General features: G+C 41.6%; 1 protein-coding gene across 11 annotated transcripts in view; it reads right to left on the reverse strand.

Moving 5' to 3' along the window:
* NFIB (nuclear factor I B) overlaps positions 1–22,275 on the reverse strand; it is a 265,788-nt gene that overhangs the window by 3,615 nt on the left and 239,898 nt on the right. For 9 of the 11 annotated variants that reach the window (XM_066617107.1, XM_066617102.1, XM_066617101.1 and 6 more), the window contains 2 exons: positions 20,489–20,577; positions 1–5,960 (listed from right to left, as the gene is read on the reverse strand). The exon at positions 1–5,960 is cut by the window's left edge and continues 3,615 nt beyond it. In XM_066617107.1, the coding sequence (XP_066473204.1) occupies positions 5,831–5,960; positions 20,489–20,577 (219 nt within the window). In that variant the 3' untranslated portion in view covers positions 1–5,830. The remainder of the gene's footprint in view (positions 5,961–20,488; positions 20,578–22,275) is intronic. The other 2 variants (XM_066617108.1, XM_066617113.1) reach the window with 1 other exon arrangement.

The following is a 22,275-nucleotide window of genomic DNA, read 5'->3' on the forward strand; positions in this document are numbered from 1 at the left end:
CCTGGGGCCACTTGCGGCCCTCAGGGAGCCCCTAGTCTCCAATGAGCCTCTGGCCCTCCGGAGATTTGTTGGAGCCCACACTGGCCCAACGCAACTGCTCTCAGCGTGAAGGCGACTGTTTGACCTCTCGCGTGAGCTGTGGGTTGAGGGCTCCCTCCGCTGCTTGTTTCATGTCTGTGATGCGGTAGCGGCAGCAAAGGAAAGGCCAGCCTTGCTTTGTGCAAGGCCTTTTATAGGCCTTGAGCTATTGCAAGACTTTCATTCAATCATATAAGTTCATCTTTAATACATTCATTTATGTAAATCTATGTAAATTTATTAAAACTTTAAATGTAAATTAATTCTTTTTTTCCCCAGCCCCCCGACACAGTGTCAGAGAGATGATGTGGCCCTCCTGCCAAAAACTTTGGACACCCCTGGTCTAGCTAAGTACAAACCTTATGATAAAAAGAAAAAAAAAGTCTTCCTTTAACTTTGCAACTGTCATTTGGCCTTGACAATGCAACTCACTTAGAAAATATTCTACTGATGCAGCCCCAACACTGACAGTCCCAAAATCAGAGGACAGGGAAGCTCTAGAGAAAGACTAGGCTCCACCAGCAGCTACCATCATATTCATCATTGTTTTATAGACAGTTCAAAAGGAGAACTCACGGCTAGCGATGATTCACATGGAAATTGATAGAGATGTAGCCTGTGCTCTACAAGGCCACAGAGTAAGCTCTTCATGTGAAATGGGACCTTCTTTTTTAACAGTAGACTTGTGTGCAGCTTTGAAATATGGGGCACTTTCAAAAGTGGCTTCTGATGCAGCACACAGGAGATGCTGTGAAAAGTCATTATATGCATGTACAACTTAGTGGAAGTCCTAATATGGTTCTCTTGGTTAGAGCTGTAGACTTTAAGGACTTCCTAATTTCAACATACTAATCTTCCAAATCTTTTTTTTTTCCCCCTCCTAATAAGGGTGTATCGGAATAGAAATGTCACCCAGTTATTACCCATTTCCTTTAGGCTTGTAGCCATTAGTCCACTAGTAAGTCATATAAAATAGGTCTTGGTATTCTTTTCACCCAATAGTTACACTGCAATAAAGATCTTAGTTCTACATCTAAATTTTCTCTATTAACGGGAAAAATTCATGTGGCATCCAGCTTGGCTCAGATTGATCTATGCAAAGCTGTGTACTACATATGAATACACTTGGAACATTTTTGGAAAAGAAATTCTCCATAAACTTATTATAGAGGGTCAAATGCCCTGCCTGTGAACATCTGATGACGTCAACAGCAAATTGAAATTCTCGCTCAATTTTATAGGGTAGCAGTCACAGTTTTCCTTCCTCCAAAGGACTCTGCTCTGGAGGAAGGTTACCTGAGGATGCCAGCCATGATCTATAGGCACGTTCTGACATTAGATTTTGTATTCAGGTACAGAGTTCAAACTCCAAAATACATGTATACCATGTCAGTTGTGAAGAACACACACTTAAATGAACAATTGCCCTGTAGAGGCATTAGTACTCTAGCTATGGGGCAATGGGGAAGACTATGATCATGCTAGTTGCCCCACACCAAAACATTTAGTATCTTTACAATAAATACTATGTTTGTATAAGGGTCTATGTGCATCACTGATGCACTGAAATCCTCCTCCATTTTCCCCCAAAACTGTACAGCACTTTTGTGGGGGGATCCAACAAAGTAATGAAAAATATGTTAGGATTGGGGGCAGTAAGTGGCTTGTGTGGGCGGTTGTGATTTTCTTAACAACAAAACCTATCATTGTCTCAATTAGTGTTTGACAGTGGCAGATGCTGGCCACCTTTTTTCTCCCAGAATGCACTGGGAAAAGCTTCATTCCTTGGTGTATTCCAACAAAGAAAATGGTGCCTGACCAATGCCAGGAAGAGGAGCACCACCTAATTCATGGCTGCTGCTGCTGCTTTCCACAAAGGTGGCTTTTGCTATTAGAGTAAGAAGCTGCCCTACAGAGAATGGTAAGCTGCTTGCCTTCCCAGTCCCTGAAATACTTTTGGATACTTTTATGTGCCCCCTGAAAAAATATCCAACTCAGTGTTGAGATGAATATTTTCAGCCCAGTCCCAATATAGATACAGATTTCCAAATGGGCCTAAATAGTATAACCTCAAATTAATCGAGTTCTCAAATTTATCGGGAGTAAAACTTCTGAGGTACGTTTGTTCAAGGGCAGGGAAAAAGGCAGCAACACGATCCCCAGAATCGTGCCGCTGTGGGAGCAGGGGGGCTTTTTTCTTAACCTACCTTACTTATTGCTGGGGCCCAGGGGGGTGCAGGGAGCCCCACGGCTTGTAGGAAGTGAAAATAGTTATTGTGGCCCACTTCTGGTTTTGCAATTGCAGCCCAGAAGTGGGTCATGATCGCTATTTTCACTTCCTACAAGCCGCAAGGAGCCCTGCAGAGGTCTCCACAGGGCTCCCCGCATCCCCTGGCAGCAGGTAAGATAATTTAAGAAAAAAACCCTTGCCCCTCCAGAGGCACAATCCTGGGGATCACATTGCTGCCTTCTCCAGCCCCTTAAGGGGGCAAAGGCTGTGGTTCACAGGCTGGGGTGTTGTGATGCCCCAGTTTGAGAACCACTGGTATAATCTATACACAACACAAACTGCACAATTTCATTGTATATGCATACACTTCTGCACAAACATAGTATACAACATATGGACTCTGGATGCGTTGAGAGGCAGGGCCTCCCTTCCCAAGCATGAAGCTTATTTATTTATCTATTTATTTATGTTCATTTTTGTTCTGTTACTTTTAATGAAATGTACCACCAATAAATGTTCTAAATGAATGAAATATACTATGCAATGACAACATGAGAACGTTCAATAAACACTATGTTTTTCCCCCCTAAAAAAGATTGCTACCATCTGCATAGACTATTGCTTTCTCCTTGGAAATACAGATGAACAAGGTCCTATCATCTCCTTGTTGCCATCTCCATGGAATTTAGAGCCTGTTTATATCATACAACTAGTCAGAGAGGAACCCATCTCTGCATCTCTACAACCCTGAAGTGCTCCCTCTCACAACTACTCCGACAAACGTAGAAAGCTAGAAAGAGTTCATGTGCTGTCTCAACCCTTTCATTTTTGCTGTCCAGAAGATACAGGCCCTGTGTAACTATGAAAATGGTGTACACAAAAATTGTTGTTGCCATGCTGGTTTGGTGTGGGAGGGTTCTTTCTCATATTAACTATTAAGCTGCCAATCTTGTCTTGCAAAGGGACAGGTGAAGCTCCTTGCTCCTATGGTAAGAGGGTACTGTGGGTTTGAGATACTGAGGGACTCTTCTTCCTGAACACTAGGGAATCGCGAGTTAGCACTATCTGGAGTGACATCTACAGGAAGAAGCATTTCAGCTTCCTAAACAGGCAGCTTTGGCTGCTTTCCTTGTGAGCAACTATTATGTTTCTTGCCATTGACATGGTATACATGTATTTTGTACCTGGTTTTCTGTGCTCAAATACAAGAGTTGTACAGACATTCTGGTACAATTATTCTTACCTCATAAATCTCCCTATGGGTTCAGATGAGATAATGCTGCAACATTTTTAAAGGCTGTTGCTCTCTGTGGGTCTTAAACTGGGAAAACAGTAAAGATTTTCTCAAGTCAAGTTTGCCTCCAACAGAATCCATTAGTATTATTTGTTTATCATTATCATTATTATTACCACTATTATTTTAAAACCAGAAATGAGTTCAGCTTGCACCCCAGGTGAAAGGTTAAAAAGAAAACACCTTTTTGAGATTTTTTTTTAAATCACAGTAGGCAGAAAAGTCGCTTTGTAGCCCTCACCCAGCCAAGGGTGCACTGCTTCACAGCTATGCTGTCAAGTGTTAAAAATCCTCCCCACCCACCCCAGAATATATATATGTATGTATAAAAAAAAATCCCCTGTCCGTCTCTCAGTACACAAAAGGACCTCATCACACTGCAAAAATAGCAGTACCCACTTTGGTCAATTAAAACAAACAAACGAACAAACAAAAAGCATACATTAATCTTTTGTCTTTTAAATCTGTGTACTTACCTATAATAACCAATACAGCTAAAAGCACTACCTACATAGGCAAAACTTGGTATTGCATAATTCGTATAAATTTGAACCCCCTCCCCCCAATATTAATTGGAAGATGAAAAACATGAAAGATTAATAGAAAAAACACCAAAATACTGAAAATATTGCTGGTCGATTACAATTTTTAAGCGGCAACTATACACAGCCATGATATGCTTTATAAATGTGAGATAAAGTTATACCTGTTTAAAAAATCCATGATGTCACTTTTTTTTTTGTTTTCCCATCTGGAGTACAAAATATTTTGTCATAAAAATGGTAAAGATTTAAAATGATAATAAATGCAGCAAAACAAGTGTAGTGATGTCACTTTTTAGATTTCAAGGCAAGGCACGTTATGTGGACATTATAACTTCGTGCAAATTAGGATTACTGGATAGAGTAGTTTTAATTAATTTTTTTTTATAGAGACATAGAGGCAAAATGTATCCGCCCATGCATGTTACTGTCAATATGAGAAATCCGTCAAACAAGGCTAATTTCTGAGAGCACCATGCAAGTTTTCAGCACCCTGTTATTAGGCTTTTTTGAAGAGTGCATTTTTTAAAAATATATTTTACCCCCCACCCGCCCAACAGCCTGGCATTCCTCAGTTTGTAAACTGTAAGCTGTGCCCCCGTGACATGGATTTGCCTCTTTCCGTCTCTGTGATATAGGTTTTATAGAACCTTTCATATTTTCTATGGGTTCTTGATCCAACCAGTAACTTTAAATAAATAAAATACCTCCAAGGAGGCAGAAGCTAAATCAACATAAGTGCTGTGTTTCAATTAATTTCTTCTTCTCGAGTACATGATTTGTCTTGATTTCAGTAATGCCTTTTAATGTTCCCCCTCCCCTTCAAAACCGAGGGGAAAATAAATGTGTTCCAAATACTCTGAAATTCTTTTTTTTATTTTAATCCCCTCAATTTAGAGTCCAAGGGCTGAAGGACTTATAATAACAATGATCCCCTTTAGATATAATTTTTAAATTGCACTTGCCTCTAAGTGTTTTCCTTAGTGGGGGAATTTTTTTTTTAGTCTTTCTCTTTTTGTTTTTAATGTCATATGAGAAGATAACACATTTTTTGAAGCTAACGTGAGGCATTGATTCTATAAAATGCCTGTTCGTTTAAATGATTTCCTTAAAATGCCAAACTGGGTAACACACTAGGAAAAGGCTAGGTTAAGGGCCAAAATTAAATAAATTTGGATTGATAACTAAAGGCTACATTGTTGTTGTTTTCCTTTTCAAAACAAAAAAACAAAAACTTTAGAAATCAGAGTGCTTAGAAAAACTGGCTCAAGGCCCTCATTCTCCTGCAGCTCTGTTGATGCCTCCCAGCCTTTGTTTCGAGAGCTAACTAGGAATAGTGATCCCATGCGTAAACAACAAGAATACTAAACCAATAAACTAGCTTATCATGCAAATATTAAGGCATCTAGAAAGTTCAGTTAAAGTATATTGTCAGAGACAGAACATCTATTTCCCAGTGGACTTCATAGAACAAAGGCTACTTAGGAGGGGCATCTTTCTACTCATCAGTGAAATATCGTCGACCCCCTTTTTTGACGTCGTTACAGTTTCAACCTTAAGGGAATTAGTGATTGTAAGTGCTGCAATTGCTGGTCTATATTTCTTCTCTCTTCAGGTTCATATGTTGTCATCGTTTTTGTCCTGTCTTCCTTTCTTTTATAGTATTTTGTTCAGTTTCGATCTCCCTCAGTTGCTTGTTTCTGCTTGAAGGAAAGGCTCTCCAATCAGGTTCAAACCATAATTTTGGACATTTGTGGGCAGGATTGGTGTCCTGTTTGATACTTGAAAAGGGACCAAGCTAGCCCAGGTACCAGGACTGTTGAGGGAAAAGAAAAGAGAAAGCAGAATAAAAATTTAAAGTGTTGTAGTAACAACAGCCTAAACAAGAAAGAACAATTGAAAGCCACCCAACCTCATACCTGAACAACCATTTTTCTAACAACTTGTCTTAGCTTGTGCTCAGACAAACTGCAAGGAGTGTGACTGTAATTACTCTAACAATACAGTCCTGGCTGTGCCCCTGAACAGGCTCTTAGGATAGAGTGTATCCATTGCTGCACCAGGAAAATCTCACAAAATGGCTTAATAATTATACTTAGCATTTATACAAGTGAGGCCTCAGTATCCACAAGGGATCTGTTCTTGAACCCCCTCGAATACCAAGATCTGTGGTTTCGGCCCCTTTAAAACTTCCGAAGGTGACCGGAGCTGAACTCTAGTCACCTCTGGAGGCTTTCTGAAGCCCGCAGAGGCTGTGCGCATCCGCCTGTGGCCACTACAGGTTTCAGAATGGCTTAACAGGCCAAAAAAAGTGACTTCAGGTTTCTGGAGGGAGACTGGAAGTGATATTTTTGATGCTTATAAGGCATTAAAAACATCATGCTCGTGGCCTCTGTGGGCTTCAGAAAGCCCTCTAGAGGCGACTGGAGCACAGCTCCAGTTGCTTTGGAGGGTTCAGGTGGGGCCAGGTCTGGCTCAGAACGGGTCTGGGGGGACCCGTGTTGAGCCAGATCCACAGATAAACAGGCTCCACCCTGTATAGGGCTTTCTGAGTGTGCATTATTTCATGTATAATACCTTGATGCTGACCTTGCCACAACCCTATCAGGTAAGTATTACTGCCCTCACATTGTAGCTGAGAGGGAGAGGCTTGCCCAAGGCCTCCTATTGGAGGTGGAGATGAGATTCAAAATGGGCAAGTGAATCAAGACACAGCTCAGTCTCTTACAGTCCAATCCTATCCAGACATTGGGATGGCTGTGGCAGAGCTTTACAACAGCATAATTCTTCTACTGTTGTAAAAGGCTGTCAAAGGTAGTGGCAGCACTCCAACCAGGCTGAAAGGCTCCAGCAAAACCAGCAGAAAAGATAAGGCAGTGGTGGGGACTGGGATAGGTTGGAAGGAAGAAAAACTAGGTGAGGGGGAGGAACAAGGGTGAGGAGGCTTTGGGAGGAGGTTGATCTTGCAGCAATAGTGTGCGCCAGAACCTTTCCCCTCTTTTTCAAGCTTCTCCACCCCATTCTTCTTCTCAAACTTGCACCAGATAAAAGAGCTGGTGCAGGTCCGAGGAGACTCATTGCGGAGTGATAAGGCTTATAGAATTCCCCTTTCCACTCCATAGCCTCTTGATCCAGCCCATCCCACTGGATACAGTGCACTCCTTTCTGCTGTGGCTGTATCGGTGGTGAGGTGGGGAACAGATAGGATTGGGCTCTTAGGCTGCAATCCTATACACATTTTGCCTGAGAGTAAGCCCCACTGAATTAAATGGAACTTACTTCTGAGTAGACATGTATAGGATTGTGCTGTTTGCCACTATACTACAGCAGCTCCCACCATTTAGGACATTAGGCCACCATTACAAGAAGTTAGATGAATAGTTAAAGATGAATACTACAAGTTGAATACTTAAGGACTTGCCTACTGTATTAGAATATTACTGTATTGTTTCTGATTAGGATAGGATTACAGCCCAACTGTTAGTGAACACAATGGGCTTACTTCTGAGCAAAATAAATAACACCGTTTTCAAACACATCTATGTATAAGCAAAAAAACTGGTCATCTGAATCTGTCTCAGGTTGTCAATTATGTGGACTAATAAGGTGAAACATCTTTAAGATTTTATTTTCAGAGCATGAGTAATTTATTTGTATCTGTAGTGGACAAAAGCATTTTTGTGGACAAAGAACACATTATTATTATTTGAAACAACCTTCACATCTTGTGCTTGTATGTGAGGAGATCAATAGGTTATTTGGAGGGGGGGGGCTAGAATGTTCAATGAAAATAAAACACAGTAAATTACCAATAGGACTGTTGCAGCACAACTAAAAAATTTAATTTAGATGTTTATCTAAACCTCTCAAACCACCCATCTTATGTTATGACCATATAAAAATGTACCATGCAATATATTTGTCAATATTGTTTATGAATCCTCAAGGAAGGATAAATCTCATGTGTTAACACTACACAGATCCCACGGGAGTTTTACAAGCCTCTGACCACTAGTATGCTAGTTGAGTTATACAACACAAACCTTTCTGTTAGAATCAAGTTTCATTGATGAAAGTGCCAATAGCTGAAACATAAAAATGCTTCCAGTAAACTTGCACTTTTAAGATCAACTAAAAAAACTGGGAAACTGAAAACTAAATCAAATGCATTTTCATTGTTTTTGGTACAATAGTCTATAGTAGTGCTTCCCAAACCTTTTAGCACCAGGACCCACTTTTAAAAATGACAATCTATTGCGACCCACTAGACCAGCGGTGTCCAAACATTTTGGCAGGAGTGCCACATCATCTCTCTGACACTGTGTCAGGGGCTGAGGAAAAAAAGAATTAATTTACATTTAAAATTTGAATAAATTTACATAAATGAATTTATTAGAGAGATGGAACTTATATGAATGAGTGAAGGTCTTGCAGTAGCTCAAGGCCTATAGAAGGCCTTGCACAAAGCAAAGTCAGCCTTTCCTTCATTGCTGCTGCTGCATCACAGATGTGAAACGGCAAGTAGTGGAGGAAGCTCTCGTCCCACAGCCCAGGTGAGAGGCTGAAAAGTCGTCCTCACACTGAGAGAGGTTGTGTCAGGCCAGCACGGGCTCCAACAAGTCTCCAGAGGGCCAGAGGCCCCCTGGAGACTGAGGGCTTCCCGTGGGCCAGATCGGGAGCCCCCGAGGGCCACAAGTGGCCCCTGGGCCAGGGTTTGGGCACCCCTGCACTCGACTATATATATAATAATCAGGGTCATGCGTGCCAAAGTCTGCTGGAGACCTTACATATAGCATGTGTTATACATTTGCTATAACATTTGCTATACTTTCCCTAGAAATTGAGTTCAAAGACTTCCCCCAAACCTTAACAGTCATTCCAGGGTACCCAGAAGGCTGGAGAGCAAGATGTGCAGTTAGGTACTTCCAGGTCAGACAAAAGGCTGAAACTGGGATCACACGTGACCTATGGCACAACAGAGGAAAATGGAAAATTTGACATTTTAATTTGGGGTATGAACCTCATTCTACAGGTTAGCATTCCAGCTACTGATTTTCTTCTGAAAACCAGGCCAGGGTGCTTGAAAAAAAATTTTTTTTAATGTTTTAAAAACTTGTGATCCACCAAAAATCAGTTTGCAAACCATTGGTGAGTCCCGACTGAGAGTTTGATAAACATTGGTCTATAGACGTCTACGTATTGTATTTGCCACAGAGAAAAATGAGGTACCTGTGATGAATTTTGTATGCTTAAAAATACTAAAGAAATGATGACTACTAAACTGCCAGTGTAATGATGCTTAATGTCTGACAGCCCAATCCTAACGGGCAGCCCAATCCTGAGCTGCCTGGGGTGCCCCTGCTTGGCGGCACCACAAGGGCTGCTGCCGAATCCGGCACCTCCTGCGCTTCCGCGGGAGGCACGTCAGGAGTATGGGACATTTGTCCCCTTCCCCCGGGTAAGGGAGGCAGCCCCACAGTGGGGCTACTTTCTTTAGTGGCACCCAAAGGGTGCCACTAAAGTAAAGGCGCTTGTGTAAGGCACACAGCCTCTACGAGTGCCTAGGATCCTGTGGAGCGGAGGTCCGCGAATCCACCTCCTGCCCGGCCCCAGGCACGCCTCTGGCACGCCTCCCTCCCCGCGTCATGCCGGCCTCCCTGCCCCCTCCCCCTTGTCACACTGGCCTCCCCCCTCCCTGGAACACCCCTGTCCTTGTCCCGTTTGCTGTTCCGCAGCCCGGCGGTCGCAGGCACTGCCGAGCTGCGGAATGTAGGTGCCGGCCGGCCGGTGGCTCAGTGCTGGCCAGAACTGAGCCACCTCTGGCAGGAGCCCGGTGGTAAGCCCTGCAAACATGCCTTACAGCACATTTGCAACTGTGGTCCGTGCCGCAGAGGCGCGGTGCGGACCATAGGATTGGGCCCTGAATCCCTCTCCTACAACTGATACATAATGTTTACCAAGGTCCTTTTTGAGGCAATACTGAAGAATACAGAGAAGACTAGAAGGACCACAGCTAAGAGGGTAAAAGGGTAGTTGTAATAAGATACCTGACAGTCCTTTTTTTTGTACTTCTAATTCAAGCACCAGAAGGTAACTTCAATTTCAACCAGCACTTACAAACATGTGTTATTCTGATTGATCTGTACAGCAAATAACACCCTATCCACAGAGCTTGTGTAACCTGACTAGAAGTAATAAAAACAATCAGATCTACTATCTGATGCCCTTTCAGGGGGACTCAATCCTGTTGGGAATGGATCCCAAAGTGCTAAAGTGATTTTAAATTTGATGTTTATATGATTGAGTGAGCAGTTGTGGGGACAAAATTAGTGAGATTGTACATTAGCTGCTCACATGTGTTCTCTGATCTGTACTTCTAGAGAAGGAACGCTGGTGGTGGAGAAGAATGGGAGCAAATGTTGGGCTTGCATGTGGGAAAGCTTGTTTAGCTGTAATGTTGTGAAAAATCCAACTTTGGTTGAGTTGCTACCCCCTCAGCCTAGCCTTTAAAGAGTTGTTATTGTCAAGAAAAATGAAATTCAAATTGTAGAGTGAATATCAAGAAGTATTCCAAGAACTACAGAAGAGTGTTTTACAGCAATACAGCAGAAATGGCGCCTACAGTTACGTATACAGTTACGTATACAGTTACATACTTTACAGAATACGGCAGCTAATGGCCCCTACAGTTGTGTATCCTTAACTATTTCTAACAGTGATAAGCATCTCTGAGGAGATTAATCCTCACCTGTACTCTCCCACCCAAAAAACCTGGTGCTAGGTCTGAGACAAACCCATACTGTGGACCTTGTTGTTGTTCAGTCATTAAGTCATGCCCGCCCAAACCCCGGCCCGGGGGCCGCTTGCGGCCCTCAAGGCCTCTCTGTGTGGCCCTCAGGGAGCCCCTAGCCTCCAATGAGCCTCTGGCCCTCCAGAGATTTGTTGGAGCCCACACTGGCCCGATGCAACTGTTCTCAGCGTGAGGGCAACTGTTTGGCCTCTCGAGTGAGCTGTAGGATGAGGGCTCCCTCCACTGCTTGTTGTTTCACGTCTGTGTTGCAGTAGCAGCAGGAAAGGAAAGGGCAGCTTTGCTTTGTGCAAGGCCTTTTATAAGCCTTGAACTACTTCAAGACCTTCATTCATTCATATAAGTTCATCTTTAATATATTCATTTATGTAAATTTATTCAAATTTGAAATGTAAATTAATTCGGCCCCCAACACGGTGTCAGAGAGATGATGTGGCCCTCCTGCCAAAAACTTTGGACACCCCTGTATTAGAGGGACCAGAATGACCTAGCTTCCTTACCTAGTACGTATGATGTCCTGAAAGCCCTAGTCATCGTGATTATCCTGATGTTACAAACATTGCTGAAGCCTTTAAAATGTGCAAGTACATTATGATCTAACAATGGTCAGAAAAGAACCAGCACAGAAAACCATACTGCCCAATATGAAACACATGGAGTAAGTATTTCAGGCTAACAATCAGTTATTCTTGCGTAGTAATGCCACATGTATTTATATTAGAAGTTAGAAGTCAGCGAAATTAATATCTCTAATGGTACAATCGCTCATCATTCCTCTCATTTAAAGTAATTTGGGCCCTGCATACATTTGTGAGGAGCCTCTTTAAACACAAAGCAAAAATCTATTACTACTTTTGTAGCTTCAAATATTAGGCAAAGATAAAATACTTGATGGCTTATTTGGAATAAGCCAGTAATAAGACCAATGAAGTTACATTCACAAATGTAGTTTTAAAATCCAGCACAGAAGAGGTTAACCATAGGTATTTCAGCTCCTAGAGTGTCTGTTCTTGTTTCTCTAACTCATCCCTGACTCCTTCCTTCTCAAAACTTTCAAACATTTGTTTTCCTAAAAGCAGGTAATCACAGTATCCTTTCTGTTTCTTTTCATTTTCTGTAAATTCTTGATTTATTTTTTTTTGCACAGCAAAATGAAAGCCTTCATAGGCATTTATGTAAATATAATTAGCATTGCATTGAGTTTGTTCAATAAATGTTAGGCTGAATACTACTAGCAGGCTAAAAAAAATTCTTTATGGTTGAAGAAAGCACAATGTAAAAAAAAAAAATCACAGGGTGAAATACTGGCGTCACCAAAGAGTTAATAGTGCACTTTCCACTTGGGAGTTTTCTGAATCATGCTCCTCCTTTCCTCAGAACACTGCCAAAATCATCTCACAGGAAACATAAGATTAAGTTTATCCTACCTAAGTGAACAAAGAGTGCTCAGAACAGGTTTACTGCAGAGCGGGAAACTTTTCTAATCCTGCTGGAATCTGCAGTGCAACTCTCAAAATACAGCTGAAAAAAGTGGTTTTTCTTCTAACATTTTATCAGTGGATTCTCTCATTTTGGTCACATTGCAGCTTCTTCCATAAAGGTTAACTTAAAGCACCAAACATAATCATGTGGAAAATGGACATTATTGATTCCTATGGTCCATTGTTCTCCCATTCTAAGTCCCTGAAGTTCAAGTTCAATCTGGAATTACATCATGTCTGGTTTCTCCTGGTTACCAGACGGCTTGAGACGTGACCACCGCTACAGAAAAAACAAACAGCTTTCTTCACGCTTCGGCTCCCCTATCGATTCAAACAAACTTTTTTTCCTCTCTCTCAAGTATGCTTCAAGTATGGAGCATGGTTAATTTAGAGATTAAGTTCCAAATTAGATTATCTAATGGCATCTTAATGGATTGCTGACCCATTTCCTGTGGGATGGCAGCATGTAAGTCTGGTTGGAATACAATTAATTTCTTAGGAAGTGTTCAGAAGATGTTTGCTTAGATGGAAAGGAAACATAATGCTCTACACATATTTCCTTATAGGAGAGTTGGGTGAAATTATAGCAGAGATAGTGACAAATTGATAGAAGCTCGAAATCTTTCGATCTCTCCTGCTGCTCATGATTTTAGCAGCAAAGTTTTCATTTCATTGTTGCATTTGCAAAAGTTGAGTTTTTACTTTTTATCCCAAGCAAGAAAATAACCCTCTGGCTAACTGCAGTATTTGCTGTCCAAAGTTGCAAACTTTCACCTGTGGAATTATGTGGTATTGATTTGGTTCTCTGAAAGTCTGCATGTTTGTTGGACTCTGGAATTTGAAATTTAAAAAAAAAAAATTCCAGCTCTCAGCCCCCCTTCCCCCACAGACCAAAGCTTATTCCATTTCACTGCCTTATCAGCATTATCATCACAACCCTTCAGAGGGGCTGGGGGCAAGGAATGCTGCTCTAAAAAGTCAAACATTTTGAACACCCCTACAGCTACGGTTGAAAAGGAAATTCAGCACTCTGAGAATAAGGCTCTCCTCAGGAGCTCCAAGAACAAGCCAGCTGTTGTACTGTACTTCTGTGTCAAGATAACAAAGTGAAAGCAGGAAATGCTAGCCTACTGCCTCGGCCCAGCAAAAGTTATGTTCAATTAGTAGTTAACCCTTCCAAACAGCACCAAAAACTATGTTTTTCTGTTTTTGAAAATAGAAATTGCAATACTCGACAATTAGTACTCTAACACTATTACTAATTTTTTAACACTGCAGAAAACACTACATGTTCAGCAATTACTAAATATCTAACCGTTTCCCAATTTAGGCCCAACTCAGAAGTACAATAGCAGGACAGCCACTGCTTGAAAATCAAATCTCACAGATGCTGGTACACACTGGACACTTTTTGTGCGAAGCCATTAAAGACTCCCCTGCTGTCCCCATCCCATCCGTAAACAATGTGGGAGGGGCGGGGTGGACTGTGAAAGAGCAGGGAGAGAGGCGGCAAGAGGAAGAAGGGTCACGCACAGCAGCTGTAAGACTTACCAGGATGACCCAATCCTTTGCAGTTCTACTCAGAAGTAGTCCCATTTGCACGGTCATTCAATGAGGCTTCCTCCTCCCGGGTAACAACAGAGCCCAACAGGAGCATAGCCCCACCACAGGCGTGCAAGCGGCCCCCTCCCCTTCAGAGTGGGGGTGGCAGGTGAGGCAGAACTACCTCATTACTGACCACAAAAAAGCACAACAGCTGCCCTGCCTGCTTACACCCAAGGAAGCTCTCCTTACACCTGCTTTCTTGGGTGTAAGTAGAACCTCCTTGGGCAGAAGCAGAAGCAGAAGTGGCAGGCAGAAGCAGAAGCAGGCAGAAGCAGCTGTAGTGGGTGGGTGGGTGGGTGGATCAGACCTTTACATAACAAACACAACAAGGAGAACAACAGTAGTGAGTATAAGCCTATGATATATAACATCTAAATAAATCAGGTATATTTGTCCCATATAGAACATAATGGCCTAACATATAGAATATACTGGATAGCCTCTCATGGGTCTACTTGCCACCATCAGCTACAGACAGCCACCCTCTCGGTTATAGGATTGAAAACATCATTCAGTTGTTATGGCTTATCAAGAATTTTGAAACCATTTTCAACTCTGAGAGTGAGCAATCATTTAATAGCAGCTTAATTTTTTTACTGTATCTGGAAGACCCACCCTATTAACCAGGATGGGCATTAGATAGGTGGAGCGGGCACTATTATGCCAAGGACAGTAGAAAAATATATGTGGAAGAGATTCAACCGACCCCATGTTACAAGGGCGAAGACAGTCTTGATAGGGAATCTTACTATATCTCCCAGCTGTCATCCTTGAGGGAATAATGTTGACCCTTGCCAGGGTTATGGCATGACGTTCTCTGGGGTCTGTCAGTTGTGGTGCTTTTCACCTGCCGCCTGAAGGAGAGTGGGCCACTTGCATGCCTGCGGTGAGGCTCTGTGCAACATTAGCACTTTGCAAGCCAAGGTTAGGATCCCTACTAAGCTTAATGCTTTGTACCCTCTCTAGCTATGCTACTGGAGTGCACAGGAGCCAGCCATGTGGTTGGAAAGCGTGATGACTACGAACCGCCTCCTCCCCCTCCCTGGACTTCTCCAGCCAATTTCAAGGCAAGAACCCCTTTGGTCTCCTCCTTCTGCCCTACCTCATCCAAAGGAAAAAAAACCCAGATTGCCCATCCTTCGTCCAATGACCAATAGTTTCTTTAAAGATGGGCAAGAGAGCCCATTCCCGCCTCCCACCTGATGCAGAAACAAAACATCAACCCGTGCCTGCCTCCTGACTGGAACTTCCCTGCTGTTTGCCTGGTCTGAATGATGGTTCCATGAGGTCTTTCACACAGCAAAAACAGTAAGCAAGCACACCCAGGCAGATTCCAGTGCACATGCATGGGGAAACAGTGCCAAATCAAATGGCCTCAGTGCTCGAGTCATTGATGCACGTGATTCGAGTCTCCATGTGTCAGTGAAAAATGCTGATTTTCATGACTTGGACTCAAGTCACTTGACTTGAGTTCCCATCCCTACCATATAGGCCTCCTTCTTGAGGCATTAATGGATTTTTAAATCAGCTTTGGTTTTAATTCTGCTCCATCAGGCATTTGGCTTCTCGTCCACACACAAAAAATGAAATTAGTAATATTACAGAAATTCCTGTGGCTTTCCTCCGATGAGAACATTTTTCTGTTCTGTACATTGTGGGATCTGGCCTGCACATTGCAACAATATGAGAAGTCCCAGTATATACCTTTTATTGCACCAAACAGTACAAAAAAGAAAACCCCATTACGAAACTTCTCCTAGCGTAGAGACCAACAGTCAAAAGATATCATGCAGAATGCATAACATGGAATGGATGGATTTTACTTTTGTTTATTAATAGCAGCAGGGGGTGCCCGCAAAATGGAGCAGAGCCACAGGGATTTAGGGAAGTTTTAGGACTTTGCTCCTGTTGCTATTTTGTTCCTGATCACGACTCACCACATACTATTTTACATAGAGAAAAGCATCTAAGTTTTTTCTGCACATAATAGCACACAGTGAGACATGATATGGATACGAAACATGGCGGGGCAAAGTTCTGAAGGCCCACTGCCTTCCAGTCGCAACTCCACCTTGTTTTGCATCCCTGGCTGATATTCAAAAAATGAAATGTAAGCCTCCCAATTTCCAATGAGTCTCTTTGGTCTCCTTGGACTTGTGCCAGCTCTTTAACTGGCACAAGTTCGAGGAAACAAAGGGGCAGTACCAGCTGCTCTTGAAGGGGAAAGCATCCAGGACAAGTCGCCCAGGCTGGATGCTACCCCCTCTCGCCTCACACCCTCCACACTGACTCACCTTCATCAGTGGGCACTCCTTTCCCTGCTGCCATGTGTGGAGCTGCTCCGGCAGTGTTCCAGAACCATGTAATTTCACATACTGCCACAGCACTGTTCATGACTACTGTAAATCTGCTACTGCTTCCAGAACACTAGTGCCTGCAGTGGTAGCACTGCATAGGATTGCAGCCAAATTAGAGAAACAATTCACTTTCTGCACTGTTTGAATAATACTTACTTCACGGGATAATACTAAAGATTCAAAATAATTCATGTGAACCACATTCAATACTCAAAAGCACTATACAAACTCTAAATGTTACTTCCCCATATATAGTGGATACCAAAATCCACTGATGCTTGAGGGTCCCAGCACCACAATCAGATTCTGCGCCAGACCCTCTGGAAGTTGCGCTATCCTGTAACCCACTCCAAGGGCTTCCCTGCCTCCTCAGAAGGTCACTTGGCCTCAACGGGAAGTCACTTCCAGGTCATGTCTTTGACTTCTGGTCACGCCTGAGAGCTGTTCTGAGGCTTGGGAAGGTCAATGGAGGTCACCTAAACAATTTTTCATGTTCAGTGGAGGTTTACAAACAGCAAACTACTTACTGTAGCACAAAGGAATGACTCCAAAGTGCCAGGGATAAGCAGGTACCCTTCCCAAAACATACTCTGCTACCCATTCTGCTATTCAATCAGAAAAGGAACACAGATTCGTAGATCAAAGCACTCTCAAACACAGGAGATTTATGTCAGAGTTTGAATTAAACATCTCTCCCAACCCAGCTCACAGAAGGAAGTAAAGCTCGCCGGGAGGGATACAGCTGTCCAGCTATCAGACCTAAGGCTAGACCTGCATAGTTCACAGGCCAGTAATAGTAAGGCCACGGAATTCCATCTACAGGATGATAGAGACTATTTTTCAGGCAATCTCCCCTGGAGGCTTGGTTGGCAGTGTTTTCCCCACCCCATCATTTTTTTGTGAATGAGCCCAGCCAATGTTGGGAGAAAGATGAAGAGTGACTCATAAGGCCACCCAGTCAGTTTATGACAGAAATAAATTAGAATCAGGGCAGTGGTTCAGTTGCACTGGACAGGCTAGATGCAACTGCTGATGGTCTGTCTGGTTTTTTCTTTAAAACTGAAAAACAGGCTTGGAGGCTGCAGTCAGTAACACAAGAAGGAAAGGTGTCAGTTCTGCCCAATCCTACACAGGGCCTTTGTCAGTGGAATACATGTTCTGCCACCATGCACTGTTGCAGAAGCACTATAAAGCACTTTGCAACTCTGCAGAAAGCTGGCATGCCAGCAGGAAGGCTGGAACCTTCCTGTGTGTGCTGTTGGAACGCCCACAAGAGAATCTTGACTGTTAAGTCCAGCATAGGGGTGGGGGACGGTGGGAATGGGGTGGAACAGAAAGGATGTGGGCAGGGGTGGGTGGATTGGGCCAGGAGGGGCTGCAATTGGCGGCACTGGTGCACACCATATCCTATCCTCTTTCTCAAGCACGATTCACCTGCATGGACCAACGTGAACTTGTGCAAGCAATATCCCTGTCCAGGTCTGAGTTGACCCATAGTGAATGCTGGGGCTTATCCCAGGGGAAAGGGGACAAATGTCCCCTTATCCCAAGGAAGCCTCCAGGAGCTGAAATCCCCCTGAGGGGATACAGCTTAGCCCATGTCAGTGCTGATGCATTGATTTAGACAGGCTGTAAGATAAGCATTTGGGAAAGAGTAATTTTAAGCTCAAATTGACTGGAAGGGGAAGAGTGAAACGGTCAAAGAGCAAAATAACATAGAACTCCCTGCAACATCTACTTTGGTTTGAGTCACTGTTCAGAATCCTGAAAACAATGTAATCTTTGAAGGGCAATGAACACAACTGGCCTTTAATCCAGGCTCTACATTATTTCTTATTTGTACCTAAATCTTCAACAGTCAACAAAACCTTTATTAGGCATAAAATACCTAAATCTTGCCTAGATTTGAATCCCACCAGAGGTCTGATCATACCAAGTACTTTCCATGCTAAGGTTCATGATATGACTGTTTATTTTAGCTAGTTCCTGCTGGTTATAACAGATTTTGATTAATTTGGTGAAGAAAAACCTCTTATAAGGAGATGACACACTTCAAGAATAAAAGCATTAGATGAGAAGTAAACTGCAAAAATATGATCAAAATGGAGAACTGCAGACTCCAATTGGGACTCTTCAACACCTGTATTAATTCAAGGATAAAGTCATAAATTAAACTATTACCTAATGTAGCGATCATACAAATTTAGAGAAAAAAATGCAAATATTTTAGAATAGGTTAAAATTCAATGGCCTCCCCACACCTGAGAACACCTAGCTACACTGGAGGAGGAGATAAGACTATTGAGAACCTGTTCCTGATAACTACCCTGGAAGGACTGCATTATGGAAGCAGGTTACCATTTCTTTACCCCCCCCCCCCCGTTACCTGGCACTTTTTTGAAATAGGCCAGAACTGGATGATCTGGGGAAAAGAAGAGCCACTTCCACTCCTATAATCCTCCCCACTCAGGCAATTTTGAAGAAGTTGAGGACCAAGGGGTGGTAGGAAGGTGATGGTGGTGGGAGGACCAATATGTGCCAAAATGCATAGAAGAACAAAGGGCAGCAGAACCTGGATTCCATTCTGGTGCTTGTCCAGCTTTGGCCAGCCCTGCTTTGTGCATTTGGAGTTTGAAGACAGTTGCAGACCTCCCATTGTATTCTAGGGGCAAATGCCCCGGGCACAAGGCTGTAGGATCCTGCAGGAGCCTCTGAGGTTCCCAATGGGGTTGGAAACTGTGCTTCTGGTTTCCCGGAAACACAGTTTATAGCATCAGGGAACCTCAGAGAGACTTCCCCGAGGCAGCCTTGGGTCATGCAAGGCTCCAAGAGCCTCAGGTGAGGGGGGGGGGCTGATATTCATGCTGGGGGTTGACAGCCCACAGGGGGGCACCATCATGGACCTCCAGCGCCCTGGAGTGCGGGGCTGGGGAGGTCCACTACTGGCTGAAGAAATCATTCCTGAGCTTTAACAATATTGCTTTTTCATTGGTTTAGTTTAGTAAATTATTTGTTAGAAAATGTTGGTGCAATTAAAATTTGCACTTTGGACTTCCATACCCAGCTTTCCAGTTACAAATATTACAAGCAAAATGTTAAATTAGCCTCTTCAGAGATAAACAAACTAACATAGGAGATCTATATTATAAATAGTTTGTACTTCTGAATACTCAGACCTCTATATGACAATCATGCATTGATGCAGTTTTAGCCCAACCTTAACCTTGTTAATGCAGAAGTAAGTCCCAGTAATTTTAAGAAGGCATCTGCAAATATGCATCTTTGAGACTGCATACATATATCTTCACTGCATACACTTTATGGGTGGAAGGAAACAATACTTTTTAGAGTCCTTATCGACTACAAAGTCAGAAGAAATGTTGCAAGCAAAACATTGGCAAATGATCTCTCCTACCAACCTTTTTTTTATCTTTCAACTTCTTAGTTACATGTCTCAATTAGCACAGTAACTACATCACACACACACACACAAATATATATGTCTCATAGTACACATATGTCTCATGTCACAAATACAATATGTCACATAATAGTAGATTTCTCTTACCTGCAAAGAAAATAATTTTTATGAAAGGATATTTCACTTAATTGTATTTCAGTTTATAAGACATATGGCTTCTAGCTTACTTTAACAAATGTATTAATGTTCTAAATATACATCTATCAACTGTTCTTTCTGTATTTCTCAATTATTTTTCTTTAGGTAGTATCCATTTACATTCTCCAAAAATAAGAATTTTCCTATACTTGTCACCTCTTTCTCAGTAAAATCATATTGTCTCTTAATATAAACTCACGTGATTCAAAATATGCAACTATAAATTTTTAGCACTTTGTTCTTAATGTTGCACAAATATTATAATTGACAGCAAACATTTGCTATCCGAAGCACTTAACTACACTATTTTATAAGATTCAGTTTGCACTTCTGATAATTTAAAATATGAAATTCAAGAGAGGTTAGAGAGATATTTTGTAGTTAAGAGTTTGACAAACATACTCCTGGAGGCCAGCTAAAACATATAATGAAGAGCCCAAAATAGTTTAGGGTTGGAAATAATTAAAAATTTACCTTTGCCAAGTAATTCCCAATGTATCCTCATTGGCACTGGGGTATAAATGCCTGCCGTTTTGATTCATGGTCCAGTCACAAATCCTCAGCTGTCAATTGAAACCTAGCAGTCAGATATGGATCGAGCAGTACTACAGTTTTTAGTATTTAAATGAATGCATGCAAACTAGTACTTTACATGGCACAAACCTTACATCCCCAAGTAGTAGTTATGTAAAAACAAAAGCCATTTTTACCCTTATTGTGTAAAATAAAATCCCTACTTTTTCTCACATTAAGAAAATGCTATTTGGATGTGCGTCTCTATTAATAAAGCATAACAGAGTAACTGGAATTTGGCAATTAATTATATTATAAACTGAGCTGAAACAAAAGGAAATGTTAATGTTCAATAGTGAAATTTTTAAAAGAAAGAAAATAAAAACTGTTTTAAAAGTTATTTAATGTCTAGAAAAGAAAGGTAAAAAAAAATCAATATCCTGAAAGCGTGCAATTGTTTGACACACAGAAGACATGCAATTTAAAGGAAAGAAGATCCAAATTCAAACAATGAAGTATATCTTACTGTTCTAGAAGGGTGGAGACACTTGTAATAGAGGTTGATTAATTTAGTGTTACTGAATATGGCATCGTTTGACATGCAGTGGTAAAATAAATCTAATCTAAACTCAAAATAAAAGCATTTTAAAGACTTTAAATATAGTGAGGAATGCATTAACTATAAGCTGAAACAAATTCTTCCCAGATCACCAAATCATCAGTACTGCTCTTCACAAATTATTCATGTAACCCTATCCAGCTGTTTGTCTAGCAGCTGCCCTACAGTGCTAGCAGATTTCCTGAAAAGATATACTGATTATTTTTATGTTTGAGAAAATAGGCCTCATCTAGTCTTGTGAAGAAAACATAGAAAAAAGTATGATTTTAATCTCTGCAAACCCATGCTATAAATGACTCTAGCATACATCATGTATCAAATGGCACTTTGAATTAAATAAGATAGCGCAATGACTGTGATTAACTGTATATAAACACCACTTTTTTTCTCCCATGAAAAGCTTTAAGTGCCTCTATAAGATACATGTTATAGCTAAAGCAATGACTTTCACAGCAGCTCAATTTATTACAGTCCTTTCCTGAAAAACATATATGCTGAGGACACAACAATTTTCCTGGCTTGACCCTGTCTGACTGCTGCACTCTTGAGCTTCCTGCTGTTGAGGCTTCAGAAATGGAAACATGGACCTTCCTAAACTGTTTTTCTATTTGTTATCTGGCAAACTCAGTGAGACCTTTTAAAAACAATCAGGAATATGAAATTAACCAGAAAAGAAATATTCCAGTTCAAAATAATGTTCAAGTATAGCTATAATGGTAGAAATTATGCTTTGAAATGGATGGGTGGGTGCTATAAAACTTCCAAAAGTTATATTATTAGAGTGAAAATAATAAAATGTTACTGTCATCCAAAAGAGATGCCTCTAGAACATATATACATTCTCCCCCAATTTTGAAAACTTTTAATTCTTAACTCTGGAATTTGGGGTAGTTTAAACAACAGTACGGGAGGTTTTTTCAATTACTAGCCTAAGCTTGTTCAGTTGCTGAAATACAGAACTATTTTGATATTTTCATTATAAAAATGACATCTTTAAGGACTTGTGTTTCAATCATTAAATCTACTCAGGCTCAGTTCAGTTCATTACATGAAACCATGGTTTGTAGTGGGGTTTGCAAATCACAGTTGGTAATAATTATGGTTTTGTGCGCTATCTGAACTGATAAGC

Source organism: Tiliqua scincoides, chromosome 2, assembly GCF_035046505.1.
Source record: "Tiliqua scincoides isolate rTilSci1 chromosome 2, rTilSci1.hap2, whole genome shotgun sequence".
NCBI classification, from domain to species: Eukaryota; Metazoa; Chordata; class Lepidosauria; order Squamata; family Scincidae; genus Tiliqua; species Tiliqua scincoides.